This window comes from Silurus aristotelis, assembly GCF_946808225.1.
Source record: "Silurus aristotelis genome assembly, chromosome: 3".
NCBI classification, from domain to species: domain Eukaryota; kingdom Metazoa; phylum Chordata; class Actinopteri; order Siluriformes; family Siluridae; genus Silurus; species Silurus aristotelis.
Window position 1 is genome coordinate 16,419,114 of NC_139576.1, and position 18,029 is coordinate 16,437,142.

General features: G+C 35.7%; 1 protein-coding gene across 8 annotated transcripts in view; it reads right to left on the reverse strand.

Annotated features, from left to right (window-relative positions):
- The window catches only part of lrp1bb (low density lipoprotein receptor-related protein 1Bb), a 288,809-nt gene that overhangs the window by 139,012 nt on the left and 131,768 nt on the right, over positions 1-18,029 (reverse strand). For all 8 annotated transcript variants that reach the window (XR_014532697.1, XM_083536546.1, XM_083536541.1 and 5 more), the window contains 4 exons: positions 17,308-17,427; positions 16,145-16,273; positions 12,748-13,005; positions 10,563-10,725 (listed from right to left, as the gene is read on the reverse strand). Coding sequence is in view for 7 of the 8 variants with exons in the window: in XM_083536546.1 (XP_083392672.1) it covers positions 10,563-10,725; positions 12,748-13,005; positions 16,145-16,273; positions 17,308-17,427 (670 nt within the window). In the remaining variant the exon portion in view is untranslated. The remainder of the gene's footprint in view (positions 1-10,562; positions 10,726-12,747; positions 13,006-16,144; positions 16,274-17,307; positions 17,428-18,029) is intronic.

The window sequence follows — 18,029 nt, forward strand, 5'->3', positions numbered from 1 at the left end:
ACATTAGACAGTATGGAAATTGGAAGAAAGAGCTTGCCAAGTTTTATTTTAACTTTACAGCTACAAGATATAAGATTTTGGAATTTCACCCTGTCTATAAAAAGTGGGTCTAGAAAAAATAAAAGAAGTCATGCACAAGAATTCAGGAGTTTGTTACAAGCTGCATTTGGCACTCTAAATTGGATCACTTCGGTAAATAATAGACTGTTGGTATACTGATATACTACTTAGTATAAATAGTATGTGCTTTGGGATGTGTCCCAAAACTGGAAGGCCTTGGCACAGGCACCAATGTCAAGGTTTAAAGAAGTTTAATGACTAAAACAACAATAGCAAAAATTTACCACAGTGTAGTTGAATTGTTTAACTGTTGAACTGGTCAGAAGGTGTGTTTATGTTTGTATAACAGCATATGTCAGGCAGTAGTTGTACTAAGATGCTGTATCTTGACATTACCGTTACTATATTTGTTTATATTATCAATATTTCTATTTAACTATTTCTTTATTCCCTATATATGATTGATCCAGCTATCAAAACCTAATTATACGATTATTTTAAAAAAATGTGTTTGTAAAAAAAAAAAAGAGGAGTCATTTATTTAACATTTATGAAAAGAGAAGCGAGTGTCTGCAAGTGTCTGCGAGTGAGGATTTCACAGTTTCTGGTTCTTCTGTGAAAATACATGCTGCATTTTCTTTCAGAGAGTGAGACAGAGGAAAAAAAGAGAGTGAGAGAGAAAGAGGTTAGGGGAAAGAGCATTTGTTTAACACAGCTATAATTTAAGTGAGAATAAGTTCTAGCTAGTCACTCTGATGTTTCCCAACGTTAAATCGAACTAAGAAACATTTACATGTCCATGTTATTCAGTGATATGTTAAGTGTCAGAAACCATTGGTAAATAGCTGTGGCATAATCAGAATAGCATACCCCAGACCAGCTGGACATACAAAATAAACGTGTTATTCACTGTACTACTTATAAAGCATATCTATTCGAGTGTCAAATTACTGAGTAAAAACTCCTCTTTCTTGTCTTTTAGCTAATACACTAATATTAGGTAGCTAACAATGAGGATATCACTGCAGAAAGCCGTTAGTAGTAAGGCAGTCAATAATTCTAGCATGCTTCCTAAAACATAAACCAAAGAAAAAAAAATATTTTTATTGTTCTGATCTGCCAGCATGCTGCCAGTGCAGGTCTGCATACTGAGATTACAATTGGTCAGCAGGGCTCTGTATGTCTCTACTTGCTATCTGGCTCAAAGACTGCTGAAGGGAAAAGCCTTTTCTGTTATGATTCCTGCGGCTCTGTGTTAAGTCATATCCGAAATCTGGAGGTGGGTCTTTAGCCATACGGCTTTCATGTCCGATGCTTTCTAGATAGAAGCATCGTCTCTTTTTCAGTATAAACACAGATTAACTATTTCTCTACATACATCTCTACATTTAAATTTGCGGGTAAATGATCTCTGGTAAGGTGTGAATTTAATACATTTAATTCATTAATTTAAATCATTTAGAAAAAAAAAACAACAGTGCATTTGGGTGATTAATTATTGGCAATAAATCCATTAGAACTAAAAAAAATTTACTTAGCTGCCTTTTGTGTCTAGAATTTGGATATTGTCATTACTTAGTTAATTAGCAGTTTGAAGAGTTTCAAAATGGAAGCATATCAGACTAACCACATAATCCCACGATATTTAATGTGCCCAGGAATTAAAAAGAAAATGATAATAAAATACACAAGCATACCAAAGAAAAAAAAGGTTTGCTATGTTCAACAGACATTTCACTGGGCCCAAAACACATTTTATTGTAAAGAATCTGTATAAAGAAATAAATAAATACTATCCAACCACCAGCCAAAATGCACAGCTAAATACAGGCATCACTGTATGTGTGAGTAATATAAGAGCCACAAACACTCTGCTACACTTAGCTTAAACACTAGTAAAGTCCATGGAAGCAATGGAAAAAGTAGAGAATGCAAGTGAGAAAGAAGTGGAAGAAAAAAAAAACAGAGGAACAGCTCGCTCAGCACTTCAGTTTTGTATAAAATGACCTTCTCGTTTTTTTTATGTTTTGTGCAAAATATGTGAAGCAGCAGAGCCCTTAAAAAAAACCCAAGTACTTTTACAAATAATTTTAGTGTCGACTTTGTCATCTCCAATTATTTACCTAACACCATGCTTTGTTTAGTCCATTTAATTACATTATTAATAACGTACCACCCGCTAAACTAATAGGTTTTTTTGTTTCAGATTTTTTTTTTATCTACATATTTGTATTTGCATCTTTATGTAATAAAACCCACTGAATGGGTTTAGTTTTTACAGATTGCAATTTCAGCTAACTTTTCTCTTATATATTTAGTATTGCTCTTTGATAAACAAAAAGTACTTCTTATCCGATTACTCGATTAATCAATGGACTAATCAGTGAAATACTCGATTACTAAAATAATCAATAGCTGCAGCCCTATTCAAGTCAACTCAATCGTGTATAGATTAGAAATGCTGGTCTAGGTAAAAGGTTTATATATATAAATATATATAAATATATATATATATATATATATATATATATATATATATATATATATATATATATATCGTGGAGAACACTGATCTACTGTTTTTTGCTTTAGTATTATAATAGCTGCTACTATATATATATATATATATATATATATATATATATATATATATATATATATATATATATATATGGGCTGCAGAACCAATATAACCGTACAAAACAAGCTGAAGTATTCGAATAAAAAACTTAATGATGTGACTAATATCAGCCTCGAATGCAATTAGAAATTCTGACAACAATTTGCCAATTTATAGAGTGAAAATTATAAATGAGTGACACATTTATCCAAAACGACATTAAAGTAGAAAATGTAATTCACACACAGAGCCGAGTAGGTGAGGATTAAAGGTTATGAGTAAGTGCTTTACAGCAGCACTATGTTTAAGCTGACCCTTTACGATTCCCTCCACTCACTAGATCAAAATCTTTACCTATTGAAATATCATTAGACTATGGTGTTTGCATGACAGGTATGAATTATAACACAGGGCTATTAATGCTAAAGTCAGCAGGTGCTCAAGAACATGGAGTTTGGTGCTCCAGCATAACATTAATAATAATGACATGGCCTTAAACCAAATTAATTCAATAGGTTATCACACTTGACTTATGCTACATGTTACTATATTATAATTTTTTAACTACCCCTGTAATAGGTAGAGTCAACAACATCCAGTCATTCCGTGTACAGTCTAGCAGCTTGTTCGAGAAAGCTTAGACATGTTCAGCTATGGTCAAGATAATATGACAGACTGGGTAGACAAGTATCAGCAAAGGTTCAGCAAAACCAGCCCAGAAATATGGCACTAGAAAAGCGGTGGAATGTTTTTCTCTTTAAGTTTTCAATTTTCTCAGCATTTGTGCGTACATATATAGATACCTAAAAATCACATCTATATGTGCTTGTTGAACAACCCATTCTTGATACAGAACCTTTTGCTGCTATAATAACCTTTAGAGTTCTAGTTCTAGTAAATTTGAGACAATTCCCCTAACATTGTGGTAACAGTTTGGGAAATGGACACACAAGTGAATGAAATGGTCTGGTGTCCATATACTTTTGACCATATCTTGCAATGAAACTTACTTTTTGTGCCTTTTTTGGATAATAATAATAAAAAAGTGTTAGAGATCGTTACGATTTGATCTGCTCCAGATCTGCTACACATGCCCCAATGGATGAGCTGCCACTGAATAAAGGATTGAGTATTGATATTATGAGTATCAAATCCGACGTTAAAAAGGTTGAGCAGTTTGTCGGTGAGCATATTTGTTATTTTAAATTATTTAATATCAGATGGCACCAAAGGAACAGGGTCACTCAAGGCAGATTTAAGACCAGACTGACAAATTTTTTCCATCTTTTTTTAGCACAGCTCTGTCTCTAAGCAGGTGTAAAATGCAGCTGTAATATAAAATGTCACATTTTTTTAATACATGTGTTGCTGAATCAGTAACAAAAGAATCAAGCAGCATATCAATAACTGCACATGCATTCATACATCCTATTTCAGTATGAGCTTTCTAAGGCTCAGGAACGCTTTTATTTTGGTCACTAGAATCCTTCACAAAAACTAATAAATGATCTAATAATAATACCAAGTAAAAGGACACTTAGTTGTGACCATTAAACATTAAAAGAGACCTCAGCAGCCTCATTTGCCCAACATATCCCACAAAATTGGACTGAGATCTCAGAAATTTGAAGGCCAAGTCAACACCTTAAACTCATTCACTCAATTTTAGAATATTTTTTTTTTTTGCTGTGAGGCAGGAAACATTAACCTGCTGTTAGCAGCCACTTCAATTAGGATAATAACATTGCTCTGAAAGGGTATACTTGTTGTGCAACGATGTTTATGCACTGTAGGTGGTTTGTTTAACACCGACATGAAATCCAGAACCCAAAGTTTCCTGGCAGATCACTGCCCTGAGCATTGCACTGCCTCCAGCGACTTGCCTCCTTCTTATAGTGGTTCCATCTCCACCAGGTAAACACTCGGACCTCCACATGACAAAAACAAAAAGTGATTCATCAGACCAGACCACCACTTTCTTTCCCTCCATGATCCAGTTCTGATGCTCATGTGCCTATTGTAGGCATTTGATGAGCAGGGGTCAGTCTTGACACCCAGATCTGTCTGTGCCCCATATGCAGGAAGCTGTGATGTACTGTGTGTTCTGACACTTTTCTGTCAGAACCAGCATTAACATTTTCAGCAATTTGAGCGACAGTATCTTTCCAAAAGGACTGAACCAGATGGGCTAGTTTCCTTGTAGCTGAATGAACAAATCCCCACAGTCATGCTCCAAATTCTAGTGGAAAGCCTTCCCAGAACCGTGCCATGTAGTGCAATATTACTGAATATTCTGATCTGTGTAACATTAGAGTAACAATAGAAATTGTGTAAAATTAAGGTCTTGTAAAAAAAGGCAGGGAAATATGATCTTATGATAGAAAATCAATATTGATATAAATTATGTCACACTACACTTTTTCAGTTATTGGGGCCTTTATATCGTTTTTTTATAGCTGACTGAAACTAGTGTTGTAATATTATAGGTTTATTATTCGCTTTTTCACTTTAAATGATGAGCCATAGTATGTATTTGACAAATGTCTTTCCCCGGAATTGTTTTTCAGTAACACGGACAAATTTAAACCATGTCAGAATTCGTTTCAAAACATCATAAATTACTATTTTCCCCCAGTCAAGTTATATTTAAAATACATCAACATTTGTAAAAAAAAAAAAAACACTCTAAAAGAGAGCTCGGATCAGTTTGACTCAGCAGTCTGACTGTATCCGCGCACCTCATCGGAGTTCTACTCCTTTGCAATCAATTTAAACAGACACTTAGATAAATCAAACACATGCAGTAGAGATGCACCAATATTTCCCCATGTGAATGTTCATTACTGTCTAAAAAAACGCAGTCAAAATACCCCTCATTTTACCAGCAAGACAGATTATCAAACCAACAAACAATGAAAGACTAGGCACGAAGTTCAGCGCACAGCCTTGCTTTCATTTTAGTCGAAATCAAATTTCAGTCACACACACACTATTTATAACAAGAAAACATCTCTTGCCATTTTGTGCTGCATTTGTTAGAAGGAAATCAGCCAGAATGCTCTAAAGTGGGGTTAAACAAAGTGTGTCCCAACTCTTATTCCCTGACTAGAATTCTCATTTTCAACTCAAAGACAACTCCATCAGTACTCCCTGGCAGCGAAGACGAGGAGAAAATTCCGAGGGAAAATAAAGCAAACAAAACTTTAGCAAAACTTAAATAAACACAGCACCCCAGTGTCTGAAGTGAAGCTTTGCTGCACTTTTACAGATTTCTGCTCTTCTCATTCACATGCAGCTGTGCATCATATCCTGCTAGTCTAATGCAAAGTAGAGTTACTCCTGCCACTCCAAAGTTGATTATATTCCTATAAACAGCATGTCCATTTTATTTAGATGAAGAAGAAAGCTGCACTTTGTTTTATCCATTAATACTTTTATTTAATGGAACATTCTTGAAAAAAGGTCCTGTTATATAATAGGGTACTTTCACTGGCATTTATTTAATTTTGCTTTTGAATATAATGACACCATATCCTCAAACCACAAAGCAAAATGTGCTCCATTCGGAAAAAATCTTTGCGTGTTTGTGAAAAGAGCTTGGGTAAAAGAATAATATCTGCAGCCCAAACTACTTTTCAAGCTGCGAAATTACAGAAAATCAACACCTTCTGAGCAATCAGGTTTAAGAATTAAACAGCACTGTGATGTAAGTATCCGAACGCTATCAAAAGACCTACAGATTAAACCTCTGCATTGAATCCAATCACAATTATCATTCATTTAAATACGGAGAACGCAACCGAAGCCACCTTGAGACCACGAGCAAATGCAAAGAAGACTAATCAGAAACTGAAATACTACATTTATATAAATCCTCTAAAAAAATAAAAATGGCAGGAAGTAAATAGTTCCATTGTTAACATATTATGCTCATTACCATAGGCATTACAAAGATACAAAAGCTAATCCTCTGTGAATAGAGAAGGAGTGCCACTGTGCCTGCTCGATAGAGGTACAACAGGGTAGGCAAAAAACATTTTTTTCAGCACAGGATTTTCTCATTCAGAATAAAGCATGGTGAGAATAAGAACCATGACGAACAGACCAGTGTCTGTTTTCAGAAAGCACCTCAAATTCTTTCTGAAGAGAATCAAAGAAGAGGAATTACTAACCTTTAAGGAGATACGCTAACCTTTTTGAAATAAATCCCTTTGTTTTCCTTAGCCACCAGGACTGTGTGTTTCAAGTGTGCAGTTGGAAACAGAACTGCTTAGCTTAGCACACTGAATGAGAGTGTGCAGATACTCGGAGTCAGACATTCTCTACAAAGAGAATAATTAAGCTGGAATTTATGCATTAAGCAATAAACAAGGTTAGACAAAAATTTGCCTCCTGCACCATTTTTAGCCAAGTTTTTATGTTGCTGTTAGCCAGACAATTTTGTGTTTGTGCGAAGTTTTTCATACAACAAAGGAGCTGAGCGCAGGCTACCGATGCAGAAAAGGCTTTAAATAAAAAATAAAAGAAGAGAAGAAAAAGAAACAAAAAAAGCCTAAAAACCCCAAAATGAAACATAGGACTGGATGTAGTCATGGTCAAAGATAAAGCACTAAAGTGTACCAGAGCATAACTACAGCAATATGGAGGCTATAGTAAGCTTGCATCTCCTCAACTGGCAAATTATATTTGTAATATGTTTAAAGATTAAAAATGATCTAAATAACAGCTAAATAACAGTTATAAGCCAATATCAGGTATAGAATATAAAATCTTTCAATTACTAGCAAAACTTGAACACCAGGGAGACTGCAATATATTTGAGACATGTAATTTATTTATTGACTATAAAGCTGTTCAATTTGCTTTTATATTATAAAAATGAACTTTGTAGCAGTAGAGTTAGAAAGGCAAAGAAAGAAGAAAAGATCCTCCTCAGTTTAATGGTCTGTATTAACACTGGGGACATGCACTTAAAAAGGCCTAGAGCTGGCAGAACCCAATGAACCAAACAGTTGCACAAACCATTCCCCTGTCTGTTAAAGAACCAGTGAGATATCCTGAAAATTGGGCTGACAGAAACTGCCAGGGGAATTCTAAGCAAAAAAGAAAAAAAACGGCAAAATGCTGATTCCAATTTCATTAGATTTCACTTTAATATCCAAAATACACCACTTAAAAATATAAAGGTGTTTTATTTTCTTCTGTACCTCTCCTCTTCACTTTACTGTAATAAAACAACCTTCCGGAACTTGTTCAGGCAAAAATATTAACCTCACAGCCAAAATCCAGAGGCCGCTAAGAAAATTCTGTACTAATTTGATGCGAGACAAAACACAGTCCAATGCTATATCAAAGGTAAAAAAAAAAATCATGTGTAAACAGTACAAACACTGTTCGCCCAAAACAGAGGTGATTAGTAACTCCCACTTAACATGCATTTAAAAGAACATGGTTGAAGGCCTGGGACACCCAGGCAATATGTCCATAGTAAGCACAACATCAAGACATGGTGAAACATCTGAAGGGTGGACAACAATCACACTTCAGCATAGGAACTTGAATGACATGGAGAAACTCAATATCAGACGTTTAGTGAAGGGAATTTGGCAAAATAGAGCAAAGAAAAGAGAGAAAAAAAAGGCTGGCTGGTCATTTAAGTTCTAGATATGTAGATATATTTTGTTTTGCCAACAAGTTTTAACTTTGTTTTTTTGCCACGTTATATAGTAACATATACATATACACATATGAATTACTTGTCATAAATGTTTATTTACTACTTATAGTAAAAATAATACAATAAAGTTTTCCAAACATTTTTATGTAATTTATTAGTACAAACTCTGTTTGGAAATGGCTTCTCGTGAACTATCAGATTTCTTGCATTACTCTTAGTCCGGTTCTAAATAAAAATGTCAAGGTATATATGTATATATTATTAAATAGCAATTTGCCAACATTCCATAGTTCCTGAGTCCTTATTCAGTATCGTTCTGTCATTATAATTCCCAGAATGCACAAATATGTCAAAAGGTCATTTGACAAAGGAAATTGTCACTGCATGCAACTGTTCATTATTAATATAACACTTTTGAGCTAGTTGCCGAAAAATCCTTAACACAGCAAAACTTCTAGTGTAATCCTATGTTGTCTTACAGAGCACCTTATTCCTGGAGGTTTGTTGTTTCATTTCACTGTGTACTGTAAACTATATATCGTTGAGATGACAATAGAAGTCACCCGAATTGACTTGGAAGAAAAATTCTCATTCTTTAATAAAGAACACATACAAAGCACAATTTAAAACAAAGTACAATAACCAGTCTAGTACATGACAGTGCAAAAAGTTATTATTGTTTATCTGAAAAAATGGATTACATGATAAAAATAAGTGGCTATATATGTATATTTACTGCCAGTAAGCACAAAGCACTTCACACTATAGAACTAGAAAAACGGTTCTGAAAGCAGATTGCAGATCTTCGTCTGAGAACATGGGAAAAAAAAAAAAAACCTTCATCACGGTAATTAATATTGGTTAATTTCTAAAAGGTGCTAAAAGGTGTTTCTGTCTAAACTTTCCAAAAGCAAATAGGAATTATTATACAGATGCTATGTGCTGGCTGAAATGCTGTTCGAATTTGGTGATATTTATAGATTTTTTATTATAGTCAATTCAGACGGCCTGATGTACTATTTATGTTGTCATTTACATTCAACTGCAAAAATGCTCCTTTAACTTCGTACCGTATATATTTATATCACAGCTTCTGCACTAACTCACTCCTTTAGCACAGATGAGGGATACAGGTAAGGGAACAGAACAGTCTGGAAATGTTTCAGTGCTGTGTTTGGTTTCTTTTATAATCTCTGAAAAGTGTTCATTATCTGGTGACATGCTGATAACCTGAAACAAATGTGTCCCTTCATTAATGCAGCATCAAATCTATAACCGGTGCTGTTGTTATGACATGTTGGTGCTAATAGAGCTGTTAGAACAAACAACTGAATGAAGTGCCGAAGCCATATTACAGAATTGAAACCTGACATGTTTATTTGTTCTTCTTCATAAACAGCAGTCTGATTTTTTTTTTTTTTTTTTTTTTTACTGAAACATTCTCCTTCTTGGGGTCACAGGGAAAAAAGCAAACTGTCTTTTTACAGCGGGAAATGAAAACAAATAATAAAACTGCACTGGTTTAAATTTATTCTCAGCTCACACTGCGGGTCTACGCCATACCCCCAAACACTGGTTGCTTAAACTCTGCATTACTTATGGGCGCGCCATTGAAAAGATACGCTAAGTCTCGAAGCTCTTTCTGTTCTTGTCCCCTCATGAATATAGTAGTACCCCAATTCTGCTCTGAATTTCATCTCGCTGGGCATATTACAGCTGAGCTCCCTTTTTAGCCACTGATAACTGGAATAATCACTCTGCTATTTCTTCCTCCAAGGAGCTTTTGTGCGCCTTCACTCCTGTCTCCCCAAATATTTCCATGATTAGCATTCACCCTGACGACTCTAAAGGCTCACTTCAGCGGCATACATTTGGTGTCAGAACAAAACAGAAAGAAAACGAAATTTGCAAAAAGACTTTCTGCAAAGCCTGTGTTTATACCGAGATGATGACATATATCGTGGCATTCTAATGAAATTCCTGACAGGAGGTGTTCTTATTAAATTCCACAAGCAGCCATGTTCACAGAGAAAACTAAATATTTGGCACAGAGATTGCAGCATTCGAGGCACATTTGTATAAATGTTTAAAGCCTCGAAACAAGGACTTGTGTGGGAATTTTAATATTTAACCAGCAAATAATTAGCCATAGCTAAGCTAAGAATGGTGTGCCCTTTTTTTTTTGATACACTCCATTTTACTTACCCCATGAGAGGATCCACAGCTATTCCTTTTGGATTCAACAGGTCCAGTTCTATTATAGTAACGCATGTCTCCCCGTTCCAGCTGCAAACAAATATCCTGCCGTTCGCTCGGTCCACAAAGTAAAAGTTTCCCGTGAGCCAGTCAATTACCATTTGCTCAACACCTAAATGGGGGAAAAAAAGGAAGGAGAGGAATGAGATGCAGTAAAATAGTGAGAACATTTAGGATGTGCCTCACAGTAAGAGGCATTATTAGAATTAGCAATGGTCAATTTTGAAAGGGACAAGTGTAATGCTGTTTTTACAAGTTTCAGAATTAATCAATTACCGAGACAACTGCACGGTTACATCAGTTATCACACTAACTGGCAGCTTGGCAGAAACTCTCACCATGTGCCAGTAAAACCAATTTAATCAGGAATAGAAAGAAAGTCTAGCTTCCAATGCACAGCCCACATCTCTGTCTAGGTTAAAATAAACTGGCCTGGAAGATGGACTCAGGAGGCAACCCAGGACAGAGATAAAACAATGAAGCAAACAATGTCAAACAGCTCATATAGTCCAAAATTCCAAGTCATTAATATTTCATTCACATTGGGCACTACACAGAGCTAAAGCAGATTGCTTTTTTTATGTAGACACAGCAATTGCTTTTAGTAGGAAATACATATTTCAAATGGGTAGACAAGCAGACTTCTAGTCGTGGCTGTTTTCTTATTTTTTATTCATAGTTGCTCAACAAACAAGTGAAAGATTCTGAAAGTTCAACCTAGAAAAAAAAAACCAAATGCTCCAAATTGACATTCGCAAAGCTTTCATTTGACATTTAATTTGTCCTTTGCTGTGTTGTGATGCACCCCGGTGCTGTAACTGAACATGAAAAATCACTTCTTAGCAAGAAATAATATTTAATATTATAAGAGTACAATAAACCAAATACAAGATCATCATACAAGATCACGATTTCAAGCTTGAAATAGATTTGTTGTTTTGTCAGTTAATTATTTTCCAATATAGCGATAGACTACAAGCTTGAAATGAGTTATAATAGCCAGATAAAGGTTTAATGTTCTTGTATTTGGTTTATTGTTGATCTCATAACGGGCAAAACGAGATAAATGTGTCTATATTGAAAACATTTTTTGCTAGGTTGCTGCTTTAAGTGGAATCAATTTTATGTAGATTAACCAATGTGTAAAGATGAAAATATTTTCACAAGAGTCATGAACATACAAACATAAGGGAAACAAAATAAAGTGCAACACAAGGCTTTTGTTTAACTCTCTTGCTCACTACACACAATTGCTATGCAGCAAACATCGCATAATAAATAAAGATGCTAGTCACACTTGAATAAAAGCTTTCAAATGCATTACAAAAACAGATCAGCAAATCTTAGAGCTAAAGCACTGGACATTGATCTGCTGACTTTTTGTAAAGGGTACACACATGATGTCTGTGTTAAAAACAAGCTAAAAGCTGGCTCGATATTATTACCTTATGTTAGCTACAGTGTTTTAACTAAAACAGGCAGTACACTGCTGTCATTTAATGAGGATAAACAGATGCAAGTGCTAGTAAATGTAAACAAGGAAACAAAACAACCTGAGAAGAAACATGAACCATAAACCATGAACCATGAACTGTAGACACTGAACAGCATCCATGGAAGACCAAAGCAAGACAGGAACTTGAATTTAAATAGTGACACTAATTAGATGGATCATGGAACAGTGAGTGATCAATGTGAGTGATAAGTGTAGCATGTGACTTGTAAAGTGGATCATGGCCCAGAACTACATTTTCCATCAGCTATTGTATTCTGACAGGAAATATAGTTCTGGGCCATAATCCTGACATTTGACGCTAATGGGTTAAGTCCATAAGTCATACTACATATTTTAAATATGATTTGAAAATAGAATTACACAAATTAAAGCATCCACCGAATAAAATTTAAGTGTTACACTGATGGGTTGCTATTAGATACACTGTAGAAAATTTGAAATGTGTTGCTCTGAGCAATGAACTGACCTATATGCATATGCATGTGTGTTATATATCAATGAACACACATTTCAATGTCTCTTAACTTGCAACATCTATTCCTATTTGTCACCAATCATTGCTATTGAACACAATGCAGCATTTATTGCAATCAAATCCAAACTGAAATAAAGTCTTACTGTGAAAACTGTGAACTGATTTGATTTCCCGCTCTTTGGAAAAACCCGTCGGTTTCCTCATCTTGGCACACCAGAGCTGTCCAGCTGACTGAGAGGATGTGACCCAGCACACTGATTCCTCATTGTGGTTAAAATCCAAAGAATGCGTCCCGTTTGCATCCAGGAATTTCAAGATCTGCACACCAGATCCATTAAGAGCTGTGATCACGATATTATCCAAGCTCACAATCATCAGAGCAGCGGGACTCTCGCCGGGATCTGAAATAAAAGTAAGGGCAAAATGGTGACAAGTCAGCATGAAGCCAGGCATTACAGAGCCATTTGAAGCATTCAGTGTGATGAGATAATGCAGATTTGAGCGGTGTGAATGAGAATAGGGGGTAGGCACAACACTTTGCTGGGAATAATGAAGCCATTATTTGCCATTAGGTGCCAACTGATTCGCACTGATGATTTCATTGATGTTGGACTCTTCTTTTCAGATGTAAGCAAAATCCATAAAGGGAATTTTAGGGAACATTAAGGATTTAGGGAACATTAACGATTTCCAACCATTGTGACCATTGTGAGTATGAGACCACCAAGAGCATTAAAACGACACATTTATCCAAATGTGACCCAAATCAAAGGGAAAAAATATCAAATGAACCTACATGCAAATGTAACTTTATTTTACAAAGTTCTCACAAAACATTTAATATTTATGGTAAAAGAAAAGTATTTTTAAACCCCACCAAAAATCTTTTTTTAAATAAACCATATAAGGAAGGATTAATTCATGGCCACTACTCTTATATACTCTATAAATCAACTTGTCCTTTTTCAGCAACACAAACTGAATGTTGCCTCCTACATCAGGAAGCAGATGCTGGTAATTACTTTCTAGAGTTTTTTGCTGGAAAGACAATAAGTGACTGCCACAACATTTTCACTTTGGCTCTAATTTATTATGGCTGCACAGGACACAAAAGACAATTTTACTTTGTTGAAATAAAAAAGTGTATATTATAAATCTAAAAAAAAAAAAAAAAAACATGACCAGAATATATCCTGGAAAATATGAAGAATGAGTATAACTAAAATAAAATAAAAGAGAATAGAACCAGTGTTGATTAAACTACATAGCCATTGCCTGCAAAAATAAATCAACAGTACTCAGTATGGCAACAGTATTTTTTCGCAAACCATTAACTGACGAGGCTTCTTTTTTATATAAATAAACATTAAATATTAACTTGACAAATGCATTTTTCATCCTTTGCCAGTCCCCATCCTATAGTCAGGAAGTGAGAATGCACCAAGATTTATATGCATGAAATTTTACAACTAATGGAAACTCCATAGTTATCCTTACAGGACAACCTCTTTCTGCTAAATGAATATTAATGTAGGTGCGCTGTAAGTTCAGTTAAGTTTATGGCTAATGATATTCAAGTTTATTCCTCCTAGGAAAGCAGTCACGTTGATTAAAAGCAGCCTTATGCTGCATCTACTGCAAGGTGTGCTGTGCCTTGCAGCTATTTCCCACTGAGTGTACTGTACCTTAATCCCAATTCAATTTCTTTGCGTTCAACACTTGTGTTTGACTATATGTTTCAGACCAATAATACACAAGGGCACTTCATCTTTCCAGGTCACAATCTCCTATACCAAACGCGACCTTTGTGGTTTTACATAATGTAAAGTATACAACACTGTGACTTGAAATCCATTCTTTGTGCTGTGATTAACGTTGGCCATTTATTAAAGAATTTACTTCAGACTTTGCCACGAAAGCTCTAAAGCCGTGACGTGTTCTTTGTGGGACCGATGAAAAATGAATCTGAAACCTGGAAATGACAACAGGCAGCATCATAATCACAGTAATTAACTTACTCTCCCTAACCTTTACAAAAACCTAGCACTAATGATGTTAGTCTGGGAGAGACAAAATAGGCCACTCAACTCCAGTCAGCCAAGCAGACAGAAATTCTACCAGCAGCTACAATCTAGCAATCCATCAACAGCCTGAAATACGTTTGCTCTCCTGATTAAACACTACCAGGTTTTTTAGCCAATTTGACCTGTGAATGAATCTGTCTAGAATTGTAGTTCTCTGTTTTTTATATCTGAAAGCCTCATTACAGGGCACCAGATTTAATGATAAAAGTGATTGGATTTCAGACTCATGAGCAGCTGCACTCCCACCCAGGTGCCATTAGGCATGTAATCTATGGGCAGTCCTGATGCAGATCAAGAATAGATTTCCTTCAGGTTTTTCTATTACAAAAACTCCTTTCCACTCCACAGCTGGTTTATCTGCAGCTAAAGACTCCATTACATGTCTTGCAGCACAGTAAAAGTCATGAAAGTACAATTTACAAACTGAGCCTCATTTATCAATGTTTTTATATATATTTTTTTTAGTAAAGTACAATAGAATAGAATACAATAGAAATAGAAAATGTAAATAGAAATACAATATAAATAAAAAGGATAAATTAAAATAAAAATTAATTTAAAAAGTATATAAAAAATATGTTTAACTACAAAGTTTGAACATAAAAATTCATAATTTAATAATTAAAATTAAGAATAATATTATATATAAAATGAAAAGAAATAATGAATGGTGCTGAACTGATGACTGAACTTAATGTCTTTTACAGCCAAAAGTCTCATGTAGCAAATAGTATAAGCATTGTTGCTGATTAGTTCAATTTTCAGAGGGAGTACTTGTCTGCACCAGAAATAACGTGTACCACAGTGCTGTTGATTTCTTTTCTATTTGATAAGAAGGTGATTGCATTTTTTTATAGCAGCAGCTCTGACAGTAATGTCACCTAAAATTTATTTATAATTCATAATCAGCGCAATTTTCAGTTTCAAATTAACATTTATTCCAGAAGCTGTTCATTTGGATGATTTTATTCTAGGAGATGTATACATTTAGAGAGAGAGCGAGAATTTTGTGGTTTTTTCTTATTCTTGGAATTCTTATTTTGTGGTTTTCCACAAAATGACATGCAACATTTTATTTAATAAACAATGACAAATGATTTATTGCATGAATAATAAATCACATTGTGATACATTCCTCTTTACATTGAGCCGCCTCACACACAATCCTACCGCTGATGCTTTTTCTATAACAGCATGCCCTGCCATGATTTAATCCTCACTTAATTTTGCATAAGCTAATTATATATATTCTTTTTCAGAACATCAAACCATTGATAGATCAGTGGGCTTCTATCAGTGATATTTATGTTTCCAGAATCTCAGAAGTGATTTAAAATACCCCAGTAAAATTGACACATAGTGTTTCACCATGTTGTTTAAACTCAGTGCAACACAGTGCTTCACATAACTTTAAGAAACATGCAGCATTCCAGTAGTTAATTCATAATATCCTTACCCTGTTCGGCTTTGCAAGAGTGTCTGTTGGGCTGCAGTTTGTAGCCATCTGTGCAGCTACAGCGATACGACCCATAGGTGTTCGTGCAGGTTTGGCTGCATATCTCATACACTGCACATTCATCATGATCTGCACACAGAGGAAGAGTCACTTATGACAAATTAGGTATGCTCAAACATGACCCAAATACATAAAACCCGCTTAATGTGGATGTGCTTTGTCTTTTGTAAGGGCCATCTCACATCAGCGCACCTGTCCTTCTGTGTACCAGTCTCCAGAGTGTTCAGAAAAAGAGCATGGTACATTATCATCACTAATTTACAGATGATTCCCCTATTCCTCTACTATATGAAGCGTGCTATTGAAAAAATTGCGCTGTTGTAGAGCAAGAGAATAACCACTGCTTTATTTATTTGTGTTTTATTCTAGAACCTAACACGAAGGACATGACCACCAAGTGTCTGCACCATACAATCAATAATCATCACAGTCTGACTCAGGAGACATCATTTAGACCAAACTAGGTCAAACAAATAGAAGTCTTTCAGGAGTCAATGCCACGTGTCATATAAAGCCAGGCAGAAAGTGTTAAAAGTCCTCCCACCTCCAGAAACAAATAATCTCCTGCCACCATATACAGATGACAGATCGAAGAAAACAACATATAAATTGTGATAGTGAGGTCCTGGGCCACTGCACACCATCAGAACAGTCTCGGAGTGCCTTAAAAAAAATTTGACAAGTCTCCGGAAATGTACCGGAGGAATGGGTCCATTTTCCCGAAAGATATTCCCTTAGTGTTTTGTTGACGGTGGTGGAGAACGCTGTCTAACACATCAGTCTAAACTCTCCCATGGCTGTTCAGCTGAGCTGAAATCTGGTGAAGGCCATTGCACATGGTTTACATCATTTTCACATTCATCAAACTGTTCAGTGAGTGTTCATGTGCTGTGGAAGGGGACTGGAAAAGACAATGCCTATCAGGATAGAAAGGTTTCATCATGGAATAAAGATGATCACTCAGCATAACTTTGTATTGATTTGCAATGATTTTTCCCTTTCCCCACAGTGTAACACGCCTGCCGACTTTCCCTTCAGATTTGTCAGAAAATTGTGAATTCCTTGTAACTTTTCATTTATTAAACGAAAGAGGACTACAGTACCTCTGCAGCTGCGTCCGTCCTCGCCCACCTCGAAGCCGTCTGCGCAGAAGCAGAAAGTGCCATTCCTGGTCATGATGCAGCCATAACGACAACGGAGCTCGTGGCAGGCTGACAAGAGTTCTGCAGGTGATATAGAACAAGAAAGAAACACAAGAGAGAGACGGAGATGTAAATTGCTGTTTGATTCTGCTCTCCTCGACCTACTTCTTCAGCCATCAGCGGGGAGACGCACGCCTGCCTGCTGACAGCCGTAAGCCTAAGGCGGGAATTAGCAGAGCTGCATAGAGAATCAGAAATGTGCTGCAGACAGAAACATGGCTATGAAATTATAAGAACACTTGTAACGCTTCATTTGAAAACTCAGAAAGAGCAGTTCACAAAAAGCGTATATTCAGTGATTTCCTATTCACCTACTGTAAATGCTTTGCATCAAAATCAGCATTTGTTTATCTTTTTTTCTAAAATCAGAGGACATTTAAAATCAGCTGAGCATTAATGACTGTTTTTGTTAGGCTTGATCTTGGTGGTGTACGGACCGCAAAGGCGTTCTGACAGCAGATGTAAAGTAATATAGTAGTCATTTATTCATCTTCGGTTTTGTAGACAGCTGACCATATGGTAATCTTACCCAGGCTTTCGCCACAAAGTTAGGAACGCATAATTGGGTACAGTGTCTTTGTATGCTGTAGCATTATAATATTCCTTTGTGGAACTAGCAGACC